At 39.8% G+C, this 16,832-nt stretch overlaps 1 protein-coding gene across 2 annotated transcripts in view; it reads right to left on the bottom strand.

Moving 5' to 3' along the window:
• Positions 1–16,832, bottom strand: part of WWP2 (WW domain containing E3 ubiquitin protein ligase 2) — a 157,857-nt gene that overhangs the window by 59,361 nt on the left and 81,664 nt on the right. For both annotated transcript variants that reach the window (XM_004384062.2, XM_023738418.1), the window contains exon 7: positions 7,402–7,529. In XM_004384062.2, the coding sequence (XP_004384119.1) occupies positions 7,402–7,529 (128 nt within the window). The remainder of the gene's footprint in view (positions 1–7,401; positions 7,530–16,832) is intronic.

Raw genomic sequence — 16,832 nt, 5'->3', positions numbered from 1 at the left:
AATTTCAATTATGATACAAGAAATGTAATTTAAGGCTATAATGAAATACCATTTTTTAATTTATCAGACTGACCGGGATGAAAATGTTTAATCACACACTGGTAAGAGTATAACAAAAACAGGCATTTTCACATACTGCTGGTGGAAGTGGAAATTGCTAAGAAGTCTTTGGAGAACAGTTTGGTAATATCAAAAATTTAAATGCAATAATTTGGGAGTAAGGAGGAAAAGTGGGGAGAAGAGAGGTGGATGGGCCTGTAGATAAAATTAAAATGGCCATGAGTCAATAACAGTTGAAGTTGGGTGATGGGTTCATTTCAATATTCTTTTAAATTTTATATATATTCAATTTTTGTGGCATGGATGGAGAAGGCATATATTGTCTGGTTGTCTCTCTTTTGCCATGTTAGCCACCATTCATGATTGTTGCCTAAATCCATTAATTCACTGGAGGCTGCAAAACAGTAATATTCTAATTCTATTAAAGACCAAAAAAACTCGTGACTCATAGCAACCCTATAGGACAAAGTAGAACTGCCTCATAGGGTTTCCAAGCAGTAACTGGTAGATTCAAACTGAGGACCTTTTGGTTAGAGCAGAGCTCTTAACCACTGTTGTCACAAAGTCTCCTAACTCTATTAAACCTTCCTCATTTATTGGCTGGAATACGCTTATAAAGAGAAATGTCTGTCGTGGATTGAACTGTGTCCCCCCAAAATACCTGTCAACTTGGCTAGGTCATAATTCCCAGTGTTGTATGATTGTCTACCATTTTATCATCTGATATGATTTCCCTATATGTTGTAAATTCTATCACTATGATGTAATAAGATGGATCAGTGGCAGTTATATTGATGAGATCTACGAGATTGGATAGTGTCTTAAGCCAATCTCTTTTGAGATATGAAAGAGAAAAGTGAGCAGAGGGACATTAGGACCTCATACCACCAAGAAAGCAGTGCCAGGAGCAGAGTGCATACTTTGGACCTGAGGTTCCTGCACTGAGATGCTTCCAGACCAAGGGAAGACTAATGACAAGGACCTTCCTCCAGAGCCGACACAAAGAGAAATCCTTCCTCTGGAGCCAGAGTCCTGAATTCGGATTTCTAGCCTACTGGACAGTGAGAGAATAAACTTCTCTTTGTTAAAGCCATCCACTTGTGGTATTTCTGTTACAGCAGCACTAGATGACTAAGACACTGTCCCTTATCAACTATTTGCCTACCCTGCAAATCTAGTTAGAAGGGTTCCCACCAAGACTATATCTGTTCAAAGGACTATCCAGGAGTCTTTGATTTACTGGAGTAGCTCATCTGTTTAGTGCTACACCTTAAGTTTAGTTTTGGAAATAGAAGAACATGAAAGCTGGATATCCTAGTGTTGACAAGCTTTCTGTGCCCATGCTTAGACTCTCTGCTCTCAAAGATTGTGTATATGTATGTCTGTGTGTGCATATATATACATACATATATATGTCTGGGTGTATCTGTGTGTATATATGTATATATATATAAACCAAAACCAAATGCACTGCCATCGAGTTGATTCCAACTATATATATAGAACATGAGAGCTTGAAAGAACCTCAGAGTTAAATCCATCCCATCACATCTTACAGTCAGAAGAAACTAAAGTTCAGACAAATTAAGTTACTGGCCCAAAGTCACTCTGGTAAACCAGTGACAAGGCACCATATTCAAACCATCATGTGGCTTCAAGTAGAGAGAAAAACTGGGTCATCAAATCAAAGAGTTACAACTTCATCCTATTTTTAAAAACTTTTGTGTTTCACATCTTCTCTCATTCAATATGGCCAACGTTCTCTAACCATTAATCTTAATTATTTGATGTACATAACTTATCTCCCTTTATTTCCTTACTTTTTACTACTGCCACTCTAACTTCTCTGTTCATGCCTCCATCTCTTTGCTCACATCAGCCCTCCTTCCAGGATGTCCTCCCCACCACTTCAGCCTAGGGTGATTATTCCCTCTTCATAGCCCGTAGCACCTGTGTTCTACGCAACCACACAGCCATTGTGACACTTGCTGTGTTGATACTTAGCTGATGATGTATTTTCAACTTCCTTTTTGGAAACAGTATAGGGTAGGGGCCTAATCTTATATTCTTTACAATGTCTGTAATACTTAGCAAAAATGGCATTTGATAAATGTTTGCTCAATAAAGACTTGTTAAATAAAACTAATAATCTAACAAAAGAAAGATATTTGAAATAAAACTGCCTGAAATTTGTACAACACCATCATTTGTAAAGCAGGTTCTTTAAAAAAAAATTTATTTTGGGATAATTTTGTATTTATAGAAAAGTTACAAAGGTAGTACAAAGATAGTGTGCCCTGCACCTGGCTTCTCCTCATGTTGCCACGTTACATAACCATGACACATTTATCAAAACTAAAAAAAAAAGAAAGAAATTTAACATTAGTACATTACTATTAGCTAAACTCTGGACTTTATTTGGATGTCACTAGCTTTTCCACTAATATCCTCTTTCAGTTCTAGGATCCAATTCAGGATCCCCCATTGCCTTTAACAAGTTCACTTTCATTAGCTCATTTATCTTCCCAATGCCCTATGAAAAGATTTTTATTATTCCCATTTTACTGAAGAGAAAACTGAGGTACCACTAAGAGAGGTCCAGCAAAGTGAGCAAGAAGAAATGGTACTCAAATCTACAACACCATGGGGTAAAAGCAATTGTGTGTGTGTTAGGGGTTGGGGTAGGGGGATGAAGATGGCTCTCAGCTATGGAAAGAAGAACTGGGGTACCAAGATGAGAGGGTTAATGGGTAAGTAGGTAAAATGGCAGTTAAGCCTCTGGTTTCTGCAACTGTAGGCATTTCACAAGGTTCTCTCTGTGATGTTGGTTAAACATCCTAACTTTATGAATCAGATATTCATTCAAGACTAAGACATACTCTAGTCACAGCCAAAAAAAGATCAAGAATTGGAAATTCTTTCCCTTAATCCTAGACACAGTGCCAGCTCACTGTGTGTTCCAAGATCCTTAGGTGTGTGTGGTGGAGCACAGGCTACTGGTGAACACATGGGTCTTTTCAGCCCTTACACTCAGGCACGTAGAAGGCAATCACCAACAACAGAAGCTTTTTACACTGAAGATCCGCTCGTAACATATGCTGCACAGTAAAGCAAGTCATTAAAGAAGTCGGTATCTCTCATAAATGAAACCCAAACAACTGCACTTCCAATGCAGTGGATCAGTCAGCTTTTCACAAGAGCAATCAAAACTAGAAAAATAATTAATAGGACACAGGATACGTGAGGCTTATATTAAAAAATTAAATTAAGTGGGGAAAAAAAGAGGAAAACTTAAAAATGAACAGTTATGCCATGCTACCAGATGGGAAGGTTAAATTTTTCCCACCCATCAATATATACATTAACACAATTCCCATTTATATTCCATCACACTTCTAAGAATTCAAGTCTAAAATTTGTTTAGAAAACTTATAAACTACCAAAACAATAACATGGAGAAAAAGTAGTAAGGCAAGACACGACCACACCTCCTAGATGTAAAAAACATACTATAACATGTCACAGGCTGGCTCAAAGTCAGAAACAAATAATTGGAATAAGTAAAGAATCCAGAAATAAATTCTCAGTATACATAAGAATGGGATATGTGATACATACTAAGTAGAATCATAGAGAGAAAAGAAACTAGTTAATGTTTCTGGGACAACAGGATCCCAATATAAAGCAAAGCTAATTTAGATCCAGCCCTCATTGTGTATATGTATGTGTGTATGTGACACAGATATTTATTCCAGTAGAATTATTTTTTGTTTTTTCCTTTAATCACATCATGGGGAAAAAAGTAGAACAAAACAGAATAAAGTTTCCTATCTACAGAAAGAGAATCTTTTCACAAGGCAAAAGGTGAAATCACATATAAAAAAAGGTAAGGCAATTATTTTTAAAATTTTTAATCCCCTTCTCCCCCCCCCACTTTTTTTTTAAAAAAAGCCATGGAAAATAAGATAAAATGCAAAACAGTGATACACAACTTATAAATGTAACAGATAAAATTTTTACCCAGACTATATGAAGCCTTATACAAATCTATAAAATAAACTTCTAAATCTCCAAAGGACATATAGTCAAGCACTACAAAAAGTCACACAAGGGAAAAGAAATAGTCGATCAGCCAGAAAGTGAAAAAATGCAGGGATGTTAAAATACCGAGATGGCACTTAATATCAGCAAAAATAATAAACCAATTTAAAAAATGATAAACAAGGCTCCAGGGGAAAATTAACCTCATATACCCACTTTATGAAAATTTTACACTGCTTTTGGCTATACGATTGCTTCAATCCTTTTGGAAGGCAATATAGCAATATACATTAAATATCATCTTTTAAAAATTCCTATTCTTTGACTCATGAACTTCATTCTAAGAATAAACAAAGCTATATGCAAAGATGCTTACAGTAGGATTTTTTTATAATAAGGAAATACACAAGAATTGAGGAATAGTTAAAGAATTATGGCATATTAACTATGAAATAGCATTGGGCCACTAAAAAAGGTAAACACAAAGACCGCATAAATACTTGGAAGTGCGTGTAAGAAATAACAAAGTGAAGAATGAACATATATACATACTGCATAATTATGACTGTATGAAATTACTCAAAGAAATATTATAGTTAACTTTGACTGAGAGATTACTATGTGCCAGGTACTATGCCAAGCATGCTACATATTTTCTATAATTTTTTCTTTATAATGACCCTATGAGACATATGCTCTTGTCTTAGTTTTATAAGTGAGAAAACTAAGGCCCAGAAAGTCTGGTATGTGGGGAGTCAGGATCTGAGTGTGGCCAGTATTACTCCCCACCTATGTGCACGGAAATCATATTTAAGAGAGGAGATAGAGATACAATTTTTGGGGGTAATGTTTGCAATAAAAAAAATTAGAAAGTGAATCATTCCACACAAGTCCCAATGAAGTGCTATACCATTAGTCTATTTCTCTATTCCTCTGCTTCTAAAACCTAGTAACACTGCATTTATACAGACTGGCTGCCATTCACTTTCATTTTATAAAAATGGATAGTTTACGTTTGTGACAACATGAAAAAACCACCTGGAACTCAGTTCCATTTTTGTCCAAATGTCTTTTTCATGCTTAACTGCAGAGTACGGTCAAAAAGACTTGGTAAATAAATCTTGCAGGTCTCTGAAAACATTTCCTGGAGGCACAGATCACTACCACCACCACCTTGGCATTGGTCCTCACAGTTCCAAGAGTAGCGTACTGAAGGATGAAGATGCCCTCATGCACATCCTCAGATGCCCCGCTAGTCCTGTGCTTCTGCCTGCTTCCCAAAGTAAAGGGGAGGTCTTTCTGTACCCTTTGGGTAGACATGAAAGAGGCTATGAAGTCCAGGCTGTCTGTGAGGTAAAGGTGAACCACCACCACAGCAGAGAGGGGAGAGCTGGACGCCAAGGCATTAGTATATTAACAAGCAACAAGCCCTAAAACACAACTAGTGCCCTTCACTGATGGGTTTTAAGAACAGTTTGGGCATTCAGATACACCACCATAAAACACTTCCAAGGCAGTCTGGGGTTAGAGACACTTGGCCTTCTGAAGACATGGCTGGCACCTGCCTTGTCTGCTGGAACATAATGTTCCTGGAGATAACCACAATACATAAAAGTTACGTAAAAATAAACATAGGGGAAATACAGATCTGTTTAAATGTCTAAGAGTGACTCAAAGACCATCCCCATATAGTCAATTACCTATAGTTTTTATAAGCAAAGCCAACATGGCTGAGGGAACTCAACATTACAATAATGTTGGCTTCTGGAAACATAAAGTGGTTGGTAGCTCAGCCATGGCATCTAGGAAACAACTGGTTCCAAAAAGCCAGTTTTCCCTTTCCCATTTGAAAATGTTGGCCTTTTTCCACAAAAGACTTATTCTTCTAAGAGAAGCTTGTTTACTGGTACTCACAGAGCTGCATGCAATTCTCTATAACACCCTACACAGCTGACACCATGCTGTCTCCTTTACATAGATGGGAAGCCCAGGCCAAGCTCTTACTGGATGTTCTAGCACATAAATACAGTGGTTGGCACAGGAGCTCCAGGTGGGCTGAGACAGCAGCTGCTACTACTATTCATCTCCAGCTCATCTAGTCCTCAGGGCTCAGGGCTAGCTAGTTAACACAATTCCTCAGGCAGCTCCCAAACTCCAGGGAGAAAGTCAGGCCATGGCTCTCACAGTGCGCCTTGCAGGGCACTCCATCCCTGCAGTTTATTGTAGACAATGGTACAATCCAGCAATGGCTTAAAAATAAGCTATCCAAGGGGCTCTGAAGCCTTCATAAAATGCTTCTAAAGAGATGAAAGTTTTTATAGAGTAACTGAAAGATACTTCTTCTACTCAATAAGTCTGTCACAGAAAGGTCAGTAGCACTGCCATGATAACCCTTACATGAAGCTCTGTTGCTACAGATTTCTAGTTCTTCATGCCAAGCCTATGCCAACAAGCATTTACAAAATTATTTCAATGCCAACTGCATTTAAACACCCGTACTTCCCACCTACAATTTATTGAAACATCCATGTCCCTTCCCAACTGTCCCAAATTAAGACAAATCACCAAATGACCAGTACTCACTAAAGATTTGGCAATTGTCAAGAAGTTTAGAAAAATAAAAGTTTTTTTCTTTCTTTCTTTCAAATCCAACACTATAAGACAGAGACAGAGGGAAAGCATGGTAAAAATTGACTTGTTTGGAAATAGGTCTTTCCGCTCTCGCTTAAAGGTAGGCAGAGCCAAGACCAGACAGGTTTTATGTGTATGTGACAGGGCTAATTGTCTACTCTCGAATGGGACCCTCACTAGAATGGCCACAGCACATCCACCAATGGCAGTGTGGCAGTCAGCAGCCCAACCTGCTCAATAGCACTGCCATCTTCTTTAACCCAGCTCTTAGCAACAATACAGTCCTCTTTTCCCCAAGTCTGATAATTTTCTTAAATTAAGGAAATAAAAAAAATGTGTCATAAATAAATAAGATATTCCCCCTGAATGAAATCCAGTGTTGATAAGAAATGACAAAGATATGAAAAGTGCAGTAATATAAAGAATAACCTTGCCTATAGAGACTAAGCCAGAGATTTAACAAAAAATAAAAAAATAAAAAAATAAGATGGGTCAACTGGAAAACTGTTGGTTTCAAACTCATTTTAACACTGGAGTCTTCTCTCGCCTACCCTATATTCTGACATAGCCAGACTCATGTTCTTTTACTGGAGAGAGTCCCAGCTCCACGTCAGAACAGGTTCAAGGCCATTGCTTTGTTCCAGGCTGGTGCTCTGTGCTATCACTCACCTGTGCCATTGGGCAAGCCATTGTGACTTGGGTTCTTGATGGGCTGGCGGTGCCGGTTCCTAGTACCAGGGCTCTGCTCATTGGATCCTGTGGTTGTTCTGGCTGAACCACCTGAATGTCTGTGCGTCCTGGGGGGTTCAAAGAATAGAGCAAACAGACATAAGTCACTAGGAAAAAGAAAGAAGTGTGTCCCACCTAAGTCACTGTATTCTCCTGCACACTATTTATTGGAAACAAGACCTATTAATAGCCCCACTAGTCTTTGATTCAACAGAACCTGGCTCTAAACAGAGAGACCCAGGTAAGCTTCCTCGCTGGTAAAAAGCACAGAAGGCAACTTCTTGTAAAATTTTCCACTTGTAGTAAACAAATCCAGAGTGAATTGCTTGCACATCTGAAATAACTGGCAAAATATCCTGTGACCATCACATTATTTTTATTGGGCTAAAATGTTAGAAATAAACAAGAATCACTGGACAGGCTACAGATGAAATATTTCTCCCATTGGGCAAAAAGAGCCTGAAACTTACCCAAATCAACTTTCTCTACAGCTAGAAAGACACTTCCCTTGGGAAGAGAAGTCAAAGATATTAAAAAACTTAAGTATACATATATATTGATATGTTCTACCTAGAAAGGATGACTAAAGCAGACTTAACAGTCCATCTAAGTAAATGAGGAACAATGCAGAAATGGATCCACAATACAAAGAAAATAGTGGGATCTTCAGAGAACACAAGGCAACAGGTAGAATACATTCTCAAGATCCTTTTGTAGCTTGACTGCATTCACTCAGTAAAAATGTCTAAGCCTCACTGCTTTTCAGTTCAGCTGTTTCCTCAAAGAAGATTATTCTACTAATAACTATTTGCTACTCCTCAACAGTGAGATGATTTAAATATTATCCAGTGAAGATAAGAGCATCCCCTCCAGGCAATGAAACAGAGGCCCGGAGAACAATTTATACCACGTGAGATAAGGCAATAAGAGTAACATCAGCAATTAAAGTAATAATACTGACTATGAAAATATATAGGAGCCCTGGTGGTACAGAGCCTTGGTGGCACAGTAGCTAAGAGCTCAGCTGCTAACCAAAAGGTCAGCGGTTCGAATCCACCAGCTGCTCCTTGGAAACCCTACGGGGCAGTTCTACTCTGCCCTATAGTGTCACTATGAGTCGGAATCGACTCGAAGGCAACGTGATTGGTTTGGGTTTTTGTCGGTAGTGCAACGGTTAAGCACTTGGCTGCTAACTGAAAGGTTGGTGGTTCAAACCCACCCAGTGGCTCCATGAGAAAAAGATCTGTTGATCTGCTTCCATAAAGATTACAGCCAAGAAAACCCTATGGAACAGTAGTGCTACTCTGTCACACAGGTTCACCATGAGTAGAAAATCGACCCAATGGCACCTAACAGCAACAACATGGAAGTATATAATTTTCATCGAGCTTTAATATTATGTGCCAGGCACTGTGGTATGCACTTTACATATATTATCTCATTGAATACGGCAACCCTAGAGGTAGCTTACTGTTACTGTTGTTGGGTACAGTCGAGTTGATTCCAACTCATAGGGTTTTCTAGGCTGTAATCTTTATGGGAGCACATCCTCAGGTCTTTTCTCCTGTGGAGCCACTGGGTGGATTCAAACCACTGGCCTTTTGGTTAGCAGCCGAGCACTTAACTGTTGTGCCACCAGGGCTGCTTAGCTTACTATTATCATCCCCATTTTACAGATGAGAAAACAGACACAGAGAAGTCCTAAAGAAAGTAAGGGATGGAGCAGAGATTCAAATCCAGGCAGTCTGACCTCAAGAGTCAGACTGAATTACTCCCAGGCTGCTCCTTCACTGGTCACTTGGCCAATGGCAGCATTAATTAAAAACAATATTAAAAAGTTCCTCCACTGGGAGGATCTACCTCCGCCAGAACATCCCTGCTGGTGAGACTTTCTAGTCCCGATTGTTGCGACAAGCCTGCGGGACAAGAAACAGGGAGGCTCCTAAGTGAATATGAACTGCCACCACCTCCTTCCTTCTCTAGTGCAAGAAACAGATTTTTATGACAAGATGGGCATAAACCAAAATGTTAACAGGGATTATCTTCGGATAATGAAAATATGGAAGCTTTTAACTTTTACTCTTGTGCTTTTCTAGATTTTTCTAGTTTTCTTCAGTGAGCTTACATACTTTTGGGTTGGGGAAAAAAAACACATAATTAAAAAAAAAAAAAAAAAGACTGGTGTTTCTTGAGCCAAAACTAAAAAGAAAAAGACGATACCTAGAGAATCCTGAAACACTTCATACTTACAGACTGCGTGGCAGCTGAAAGTGGATAGAGGGTACAGCTGAACTATGGAAATAAAGATTTAATCTGGACTCTCTTTTTTCCATCTTATTTTTCCCTGAGCTAATTTCATAAATCAACGCCGTCAGCCACACCTCAGTCAAAGAGAAATATTTCAAAGTTCCCACTTCGTGGGAAGAAATGTTAGTATTAAGCACTTTACCACAACTCCTCATTGAAAGCAGAATGAGCACAAACCAGTTCCAAAGGGAAAGACAGTCTTGAGCAACTGGTGAATGTGTGTACAGTGTTGAGGGCAGAGAGCTTGACAGAGATAAAAGTGGTTAACAGAAGGTTCATTTCAGCCAAGAATCCCCTTAAAAGGACAAAAAAGAGCCTCTCTGATTTCGTGCTCATGGCCCGCAACAGAGGGCTGTATCCCTCCAGGAGTAGCAGGCCACGTGGGCAGCACAGAAAATGCAACATCAATCCTGTGTCACACATGGGCTCTGACAAGTCCATGATTACTTCCAGTCACCCGGGCTCCTTGTCCCTCTGCAGAGCAGCTGGGCATGACAACAGGGTGGGTCCCATTACTCTTCTGGCTCACTGGCTCCTCCCACCCTTCCCTGAAAGGGCATGTGGTCAGAGTTGACAGAATACTTTCAGAAATGTTTAACCACTAATGATAGCAGCTTACCCTGAATGACAGGCTGGAGCAGAGCCGGGATTAGCCTGTAAACCAGGGGCAGCTGGGACCACTTTGTGTGAATTGCTGCCTGCCCGCCTGGGACCAACTGCCATCCTCACAATCCCCCACCACCACCCTTTCCCCAGATTCTTCCCTTGCCCTAAATCTGGAGTTTCCAGTTTTTTACTCTAGTATTACCTTTAAAATAAGACACTTAGAAGGAAGAGAATGCCTCAACAATTGAGGAAAACCTCTTCAGCAGTTTCCTCTCTTGGAGAACTCACTTAGCCCTTAAAAGATGGGATCGTGTCATGATTAAAAGCTGGCCCACAAGCTGAAACCACACACCATAGGCCAAAATAGTATCAGGACAAATGTGGGGCAATGGGGTGGAGATGAGCTGGGCTCTGCCACAAACAGCCTGGCTTCTGCTCTGCCAATGACTTCAACCTTGGCCTAAGCCCGCCACCGTTTTGGAGGTGGGGGTAGTCATGCAGCCTCTGAACCAGTCATAAGAGGGCAATGCCAGTCAGATCAAACTAGACAAATGATATCAAGGCACCTAGTTACAGAAATTCAACTCTACAGCATGCCTCTCTGAGAATGCTGGTGTATCCTTACCTCAGTTACCTCCTCAAGAGACTGAGGCCTCCCTCTGCAAAGTCAAACAAAGCAGGGCCCTGGGATTTCTCTCCAAGTTCCCGAAAGTGGTTCTGATGTTGATGAGGTCCCTAGGGGAGGGCTCTTGGCCGTTGCCTGGCATTTAAGACTTTGACATTCTCAGCGGTACCCTGAGAACCAGAGCTTACATGCCTTACCCTTCAAGAAGGCAAATTATGAATTTTTGTCAGCAATCATTTCCTGAGGGCTAGCCCTGTTCTACGGCTGGCGACATAGCAGAAAAAGTCCCTAACTCTCAAGGAGCATACATTTCAGTGGAAATGCAGTGATTTTTGATTTTGTTCAGTCACAAATTTACATCACATCCTACAATGCTGTGTGTGGAGGTCCCTTGGATAGTGAGTGGACCTAGCTGACTACTTGGCATTGCCACCCCAGAGCAATTTTGTTGACTACTGTCACATACACAATAGTTTATGTGGAGTAATTAAAAATAAAACACAACTTTGTTTCTTTGGTTTAAAAAAGGATGCCAACTCTAGCACTGGTTATATAAATGCAAAAAAATAAAAATAAAAATAAAAAATCTAAAAAAGGGATGGCTCTCAAATCAGAAGACCAAATTTTTGCTAAATTAAAAAGTGGAATTCAAAATCAGTTGGTGGTTCAAAATTTGAGATTGATAAGTCGATCATACACATTATGTGGAAATTAATTTTAAAAAGCATCTTCAACAGAACATTTAAATTTTCTGTTCTTCCAAAGAAACTGTCAAGAAAGTAAAAAGGCAATCTACAGATCTGGGGAAAAAAATATTTGCAAAATACCCATCTGGTAAAGGACATGTATCCAGAATATATAAAGAACACTCAAGTTTTAATAGTAAGAAAACTACATACAACCCAATGTAAAAAATAGTCAAAAGATTTCAACAGTTATTTCACCAAAGAAGATCTACAGATGGAAAATAAGCACATGGAAAGATACTCAATATCACTGGTCACTAGAAAAATGTAAATTAAAACCACAATGTGATACTATTATACATCTATCAGAATGGACAAAGTAAAAAGAAAACAAAACAAAACTGACAAGCGCTGGGGCGGATGTGAAGCAACTGGAGCTCTCATACATTCCTGGAAGGAATGCAAAACGGTACAGCCCCTTTGGAAAACAGCTGGGCTGTTTCTTACAAAGTTAAACATACACTTACCATACAAACCAGCAATCTCATTCCTAGATATTTACCCAAGAGAAATGAAAACATAGGTTTCTGCAAAAACCTGGATGCAAATGTTTACAGCAATTGTATTCATAATCACCAAAACTTGTAAACAACCCAAATGTCCTTCAACTGGTGAATGAACAGGCAAACATACTACTCCATTTCATACAGCGAAATAGCACTCAGCAAGTAAAGGAATGAAATATTGATACATGCAACCATATAAATGAATCTCAAATGCATTGTGCTAAGTGCATGTTATAAAAATATCATTGCATTTTTATGACATTCAGGAAGTGGCAAAACTATAAGGAAAGAAAACAGAGCAGTGTTTGCCAGCGATTGGGAGTGGGAGGAGGGGTTGACCACAAAGAGGCAATGACTGCGGTAGTGGTTACCAGGCCGCATGCATCTGTCAAAACTCACAGAACTGGACACTACAAAGATGAATTTTCTACATGTAAATTATACCTCAATAAACTAGCTCAATAATAAAAAAAGCAATTTGTGTACTCCAGTCACTGCAAAAACAGTTCAACTGAGAAAAAATAAAAGTAAGCAAAAGTTTTAAAAGGCAGGTAACTTGTATGTAAGGATATGCTCAAAACAAAAACCAAGAACCTTGACAGGAATGTGATTTAGGCATAATTCAGCACCTTGCAAACATTTCTGCTATCAATGTGTAGATTCTTGAAAGCCTAGGGACACATCTCTCCCAAATGTCAAGAATTCCTGGCTGGCTGGATATCAGGTGCCAAGCATATTTTTCTATCTTGGTAAAAGAGGCCCAGAATATGAAAGGGAGGTTGTTTGATTTAAGCTCAGCAAAAGGGAAGATTCGAGGTATAACAACTGATAATTGGTTTCCTTCCATTTTAAATAAATCAAGGGCAGAAGCTAAAATTACCTAATAAATTTAAAAGTTTTCTCATATCCTAATTCAAGGAATCAATATTTGCCTAGGGTTACTAGAACCAAGAGGGCTGCTGTTCTCAACCCTGCCACATTGTCCTACCTCCAAGCACTCTTAACTGGGCATTGTCCTTTAATAGCAGCATGGAAACAAAACTGAGTGGGGCTGGGCTGGCTTCCAGCAAGACAGAACCAGCAAGAAACAGCTGCTTAAAATAGAGGGATAGAAAAAAAATAGAAGCAATGATGGGAAAGAATCGGTTTCCACCATTCAGAGAATCATCAATGAATAAACCTATTCCCATCAATACCTCCTCAATTCTTCCTCCTTACTCAAATGCAGGTTAGGGAGGAAAAAAAAAAAAATGGGGAAGGGAGGTGTAAAAAAGGAAAGGAGAAAAGAAAAAGGCGCAATTAGAGTTAAAATGGGACCATTCTAGCCATTCCAAGCATAATTTATGGCTCCATTCCACACCCTACCTCTAAGCTGTCACCCTCACAAATGACAGAGAAGGTAAAAAATAAAACCACTGTCAAGTCCATTCTAAATTACAGAAAGACAAAGGGATTTACTATTTTTGCTCAACCTGGAGTACAGAGCAATCCTCTCAATGGGAGCACCTTTATTCGACTAAAATACTCATCCGAAGCAAGAATGTACAACACATTGTGACTCATCTAATCTAATTCCTCCCAAACTTGAAAGAGAGCTAAAGTTCAAGGGGAAAACATTTATTGTCGAATTCCACCATCTGCTTAGTGCAGCAGTTGATGACTTGAGACTCCCTGAACAAATTTAACCTATGACCAGAGATCATCTGAACCTGAAGTACAAGGGCATTATGATGCTCTCACAGCCTAAGAGACAAGTATCGTGGGCCATCAACTTCTACTACCGTATGGCGGGAATCTCATGGGACTGACCCTGAAAAGCAGAAGGACTACCTGGACAGGTAGGCCAGAACAGCGTCTTTAGCTTCTTCCTACTGGTATCATATCTTGGTTAGAACCTGGCCCAACCCATAGCCTCACTATGCTACAACACCTAGATCCAAAGGACTATATGGAACACTGAAGGTATTGGGGGCTACAGTATGTTAAAGTATTATTTCTAAGTGTTCTGACATGATAAATCACAAAGGCAGGAATTCAGCAGGAATGAGGTAATCTCTAAAAAGAGTATTTCAATAGGCATTCCTCAAAACATCCCCCTAAACTCCTACTAAGGCAAATTCAGAGCCGTTGCTGTTCCTCTTGCCTGGCATTCTCTTCCCTGGATTGTTCACCCTGCTGCATCCTAATCCAGATTCTGGTCCAAATGTCCTGCACCTCCCAGGCTACAGTAAGTTCTCCATTCTCTCATGGCATCCTAATCTTCCTCTTTATGGCACTTCTATTTGTACTTGCATATTTGTTTGTGTGTCTGTTTAATATCTGTCTCTGATACAGTCCATGAAGGCAAGGACCATGTCTATTTTGTTTACTGTTGTATACCCAGCATTTAACATAGTGCCTGACCCACAGTAGGCATTCAAGAAATATTTGTTGAATGACTAAAAGAAGCCTTCAAGTTCAAAAGCACTCTTGAGCTTGCAGTCTCTAGCAGTTCTTTCCCATCCACTCACTTATGACCTCCCCATCATCCCTTTAAAGAATGGACGCCATGATCTTCCAGGTATTGGACAGTGTCAGATCTACTATCTTCCGGAAAGGCTAGTCCTAAACTTCATCTGACATCATTCTCTAGTATCAGGGCATAGAAAAAAAATCAATGCATAAGACTCAGTTCCTGTCCACACACATACTAAAATCGCAAGACAATCTCCAAACACAACCAAATTTTATTTGGCACGGTTTTGTGCTAGCTATACTTTTCAGCACATGCCAACAGGTAAAGACAAGGAAAACAAACATGGAAATCAAGACAAATAATCTCTGTAGTAGGCAGACTTTCTAAAGTGATCGCCCTAAACATGCCCTACAAAACCTCCAAAGCCTGTGAATATTATATCACTCCCATGATTACGTTTTGTTGGCCTTAAGAAAGGGGGATTATCCAGGTGAATCTGATCTGCTTAGATGATGCCCTAAAAGCAGAGTGCTTTCTCCAGTCAGTGGTAGAAGAGGAAGTCAGAGAAATTCAAAGTACAAAAGAGATTCAAAGCACAGGGGATATCTGAGGCACCACTGCTGGCTTGAAGATGGCAGAGGCCATGGGAGAAGGAATATGGGTGGCCTTAAGAAGCTGAGAGAGGCCCCTGCTTGTTAGCCAACAAAGAAACAAGTACCTCAGTCCTACAACCACAAGTAACTGAGTAACTGATTTCGGCCAACAACCTGAGTGAGCTTTGAAGCGAATTATTTCCTAGAGTCTCCACATAAGAATGCAGCCCTGTCAACACCCTGATTCGGTCTTGTGAGGCCCTAAAAAGAGAATCCAGCCACACTATGTTGCACTTCTGACCTACAGTACTGTGAGCTAATAAATGGGGTTGTTTTAAGCAGCTAATTTTGTGGTAATTTGTTAGGCAGTAATACAAAACTAATACACTCTCTCGATACAGATAAATGTAAATATTTCCACAGAAGATACTAACCTTCAGATATATGGCTAGGTAATACTTTCAGTCCAAATTCTTGCTGATCACCCTAACTCACTGTCAGAGGCCTTATACAGTTATGTTATCTCTCTATGGAATCCAGCGCCCATCTCAAAAGGACAGCATTCAGTCATCCTAATGTCCTTTATGAGACACACATTTCTAAGATTCAACAATCACTTGGGAATTTGAAGAAATATATAATAAACGGGAATTCCAGAACACTTAATTGTGTTCATGCAGAACTTGTATATAGACCAAGAAGCAGTCATTCAAACAGAACATGGGGATATTGAGTAGTTTATAATCAGGAAAAGTGTGCGTCAGGGTTGTATCCTTTCCCCATACTTATTCAATCTGCATGCCGAGCAAACAATCCGAGAAGCTGGACTATATGAAGAAAAACAGGGCATCAGGATTGGAGGAAGGCTCATTAACAGCCTGAAATATGCAGATGACATAACCTTGTTTGCAGAAAGCCAAGAGGACTTGAAGCACTTACCGATGAAGATCAAAGACCACAGCCTTCAGTATGGATTACACCTCAACATAAAGAAAACAAAAATCCTCACAACTGGGCCAATAAGCAACATTATGATAAACGGAGAAAAGATTGAACTTGTGAAGGATTTCATTTTACCTGGGTCCACAATCAATGCCCATGGAAGCAGCCATCAAGAAATCAAAAGACACATTGCATTGGGCAAATCTGTTGCAAAAGACATTTTTAAAGTGTTAAAAAGCAAAGATGTCACTTTGAGGACTAAAGTGCACCTGACCCAAGCCACAGTATTTTCAATTGCCTCACATGAATATGAAAGCTGGACAATGAATAAGGAAGGCCAAAGAAGAATTGACGCCTTTGAATTATGGTGTTGGCAAAGAATACTGAATACCCCATGGACTGCCAGAAGAACAAACAAATCTGCCTTGGAAGAAGTACAGCCAGAATGTTCCTTGGAAGTGAGGATGGCGAGACTTCATCTCACATACTTCGGACATGTTATGAGGAGGGACCAGTCCCTGGAGAAGGACATCATGCTTGGTAAAGTAGAGGGTCAGCGAAAAAGAGGAAGACCCTCAACAAGATGGATTG

The sequence above is a fragment of the Trichechus manatus genome, unplaced genomic scaffold, assembly GCF_000243295.1.
Source record: "Trichechus manatus latirostris isolate Lorelei unplaced genomic scaffold, TriManLat1.0 scaffold00116, whole genome shotgun sequence".
In the NCBI taxonomy this organism is placed as follows: Eukaryota; Metazoa; Chordata; class Mammalia; order Sirenia; family Trichechidae; genus Trichechus; species Trichechus manatus.
This window is presented reverse-complemented; position numbering and strand designations above follow the sequence as displayed.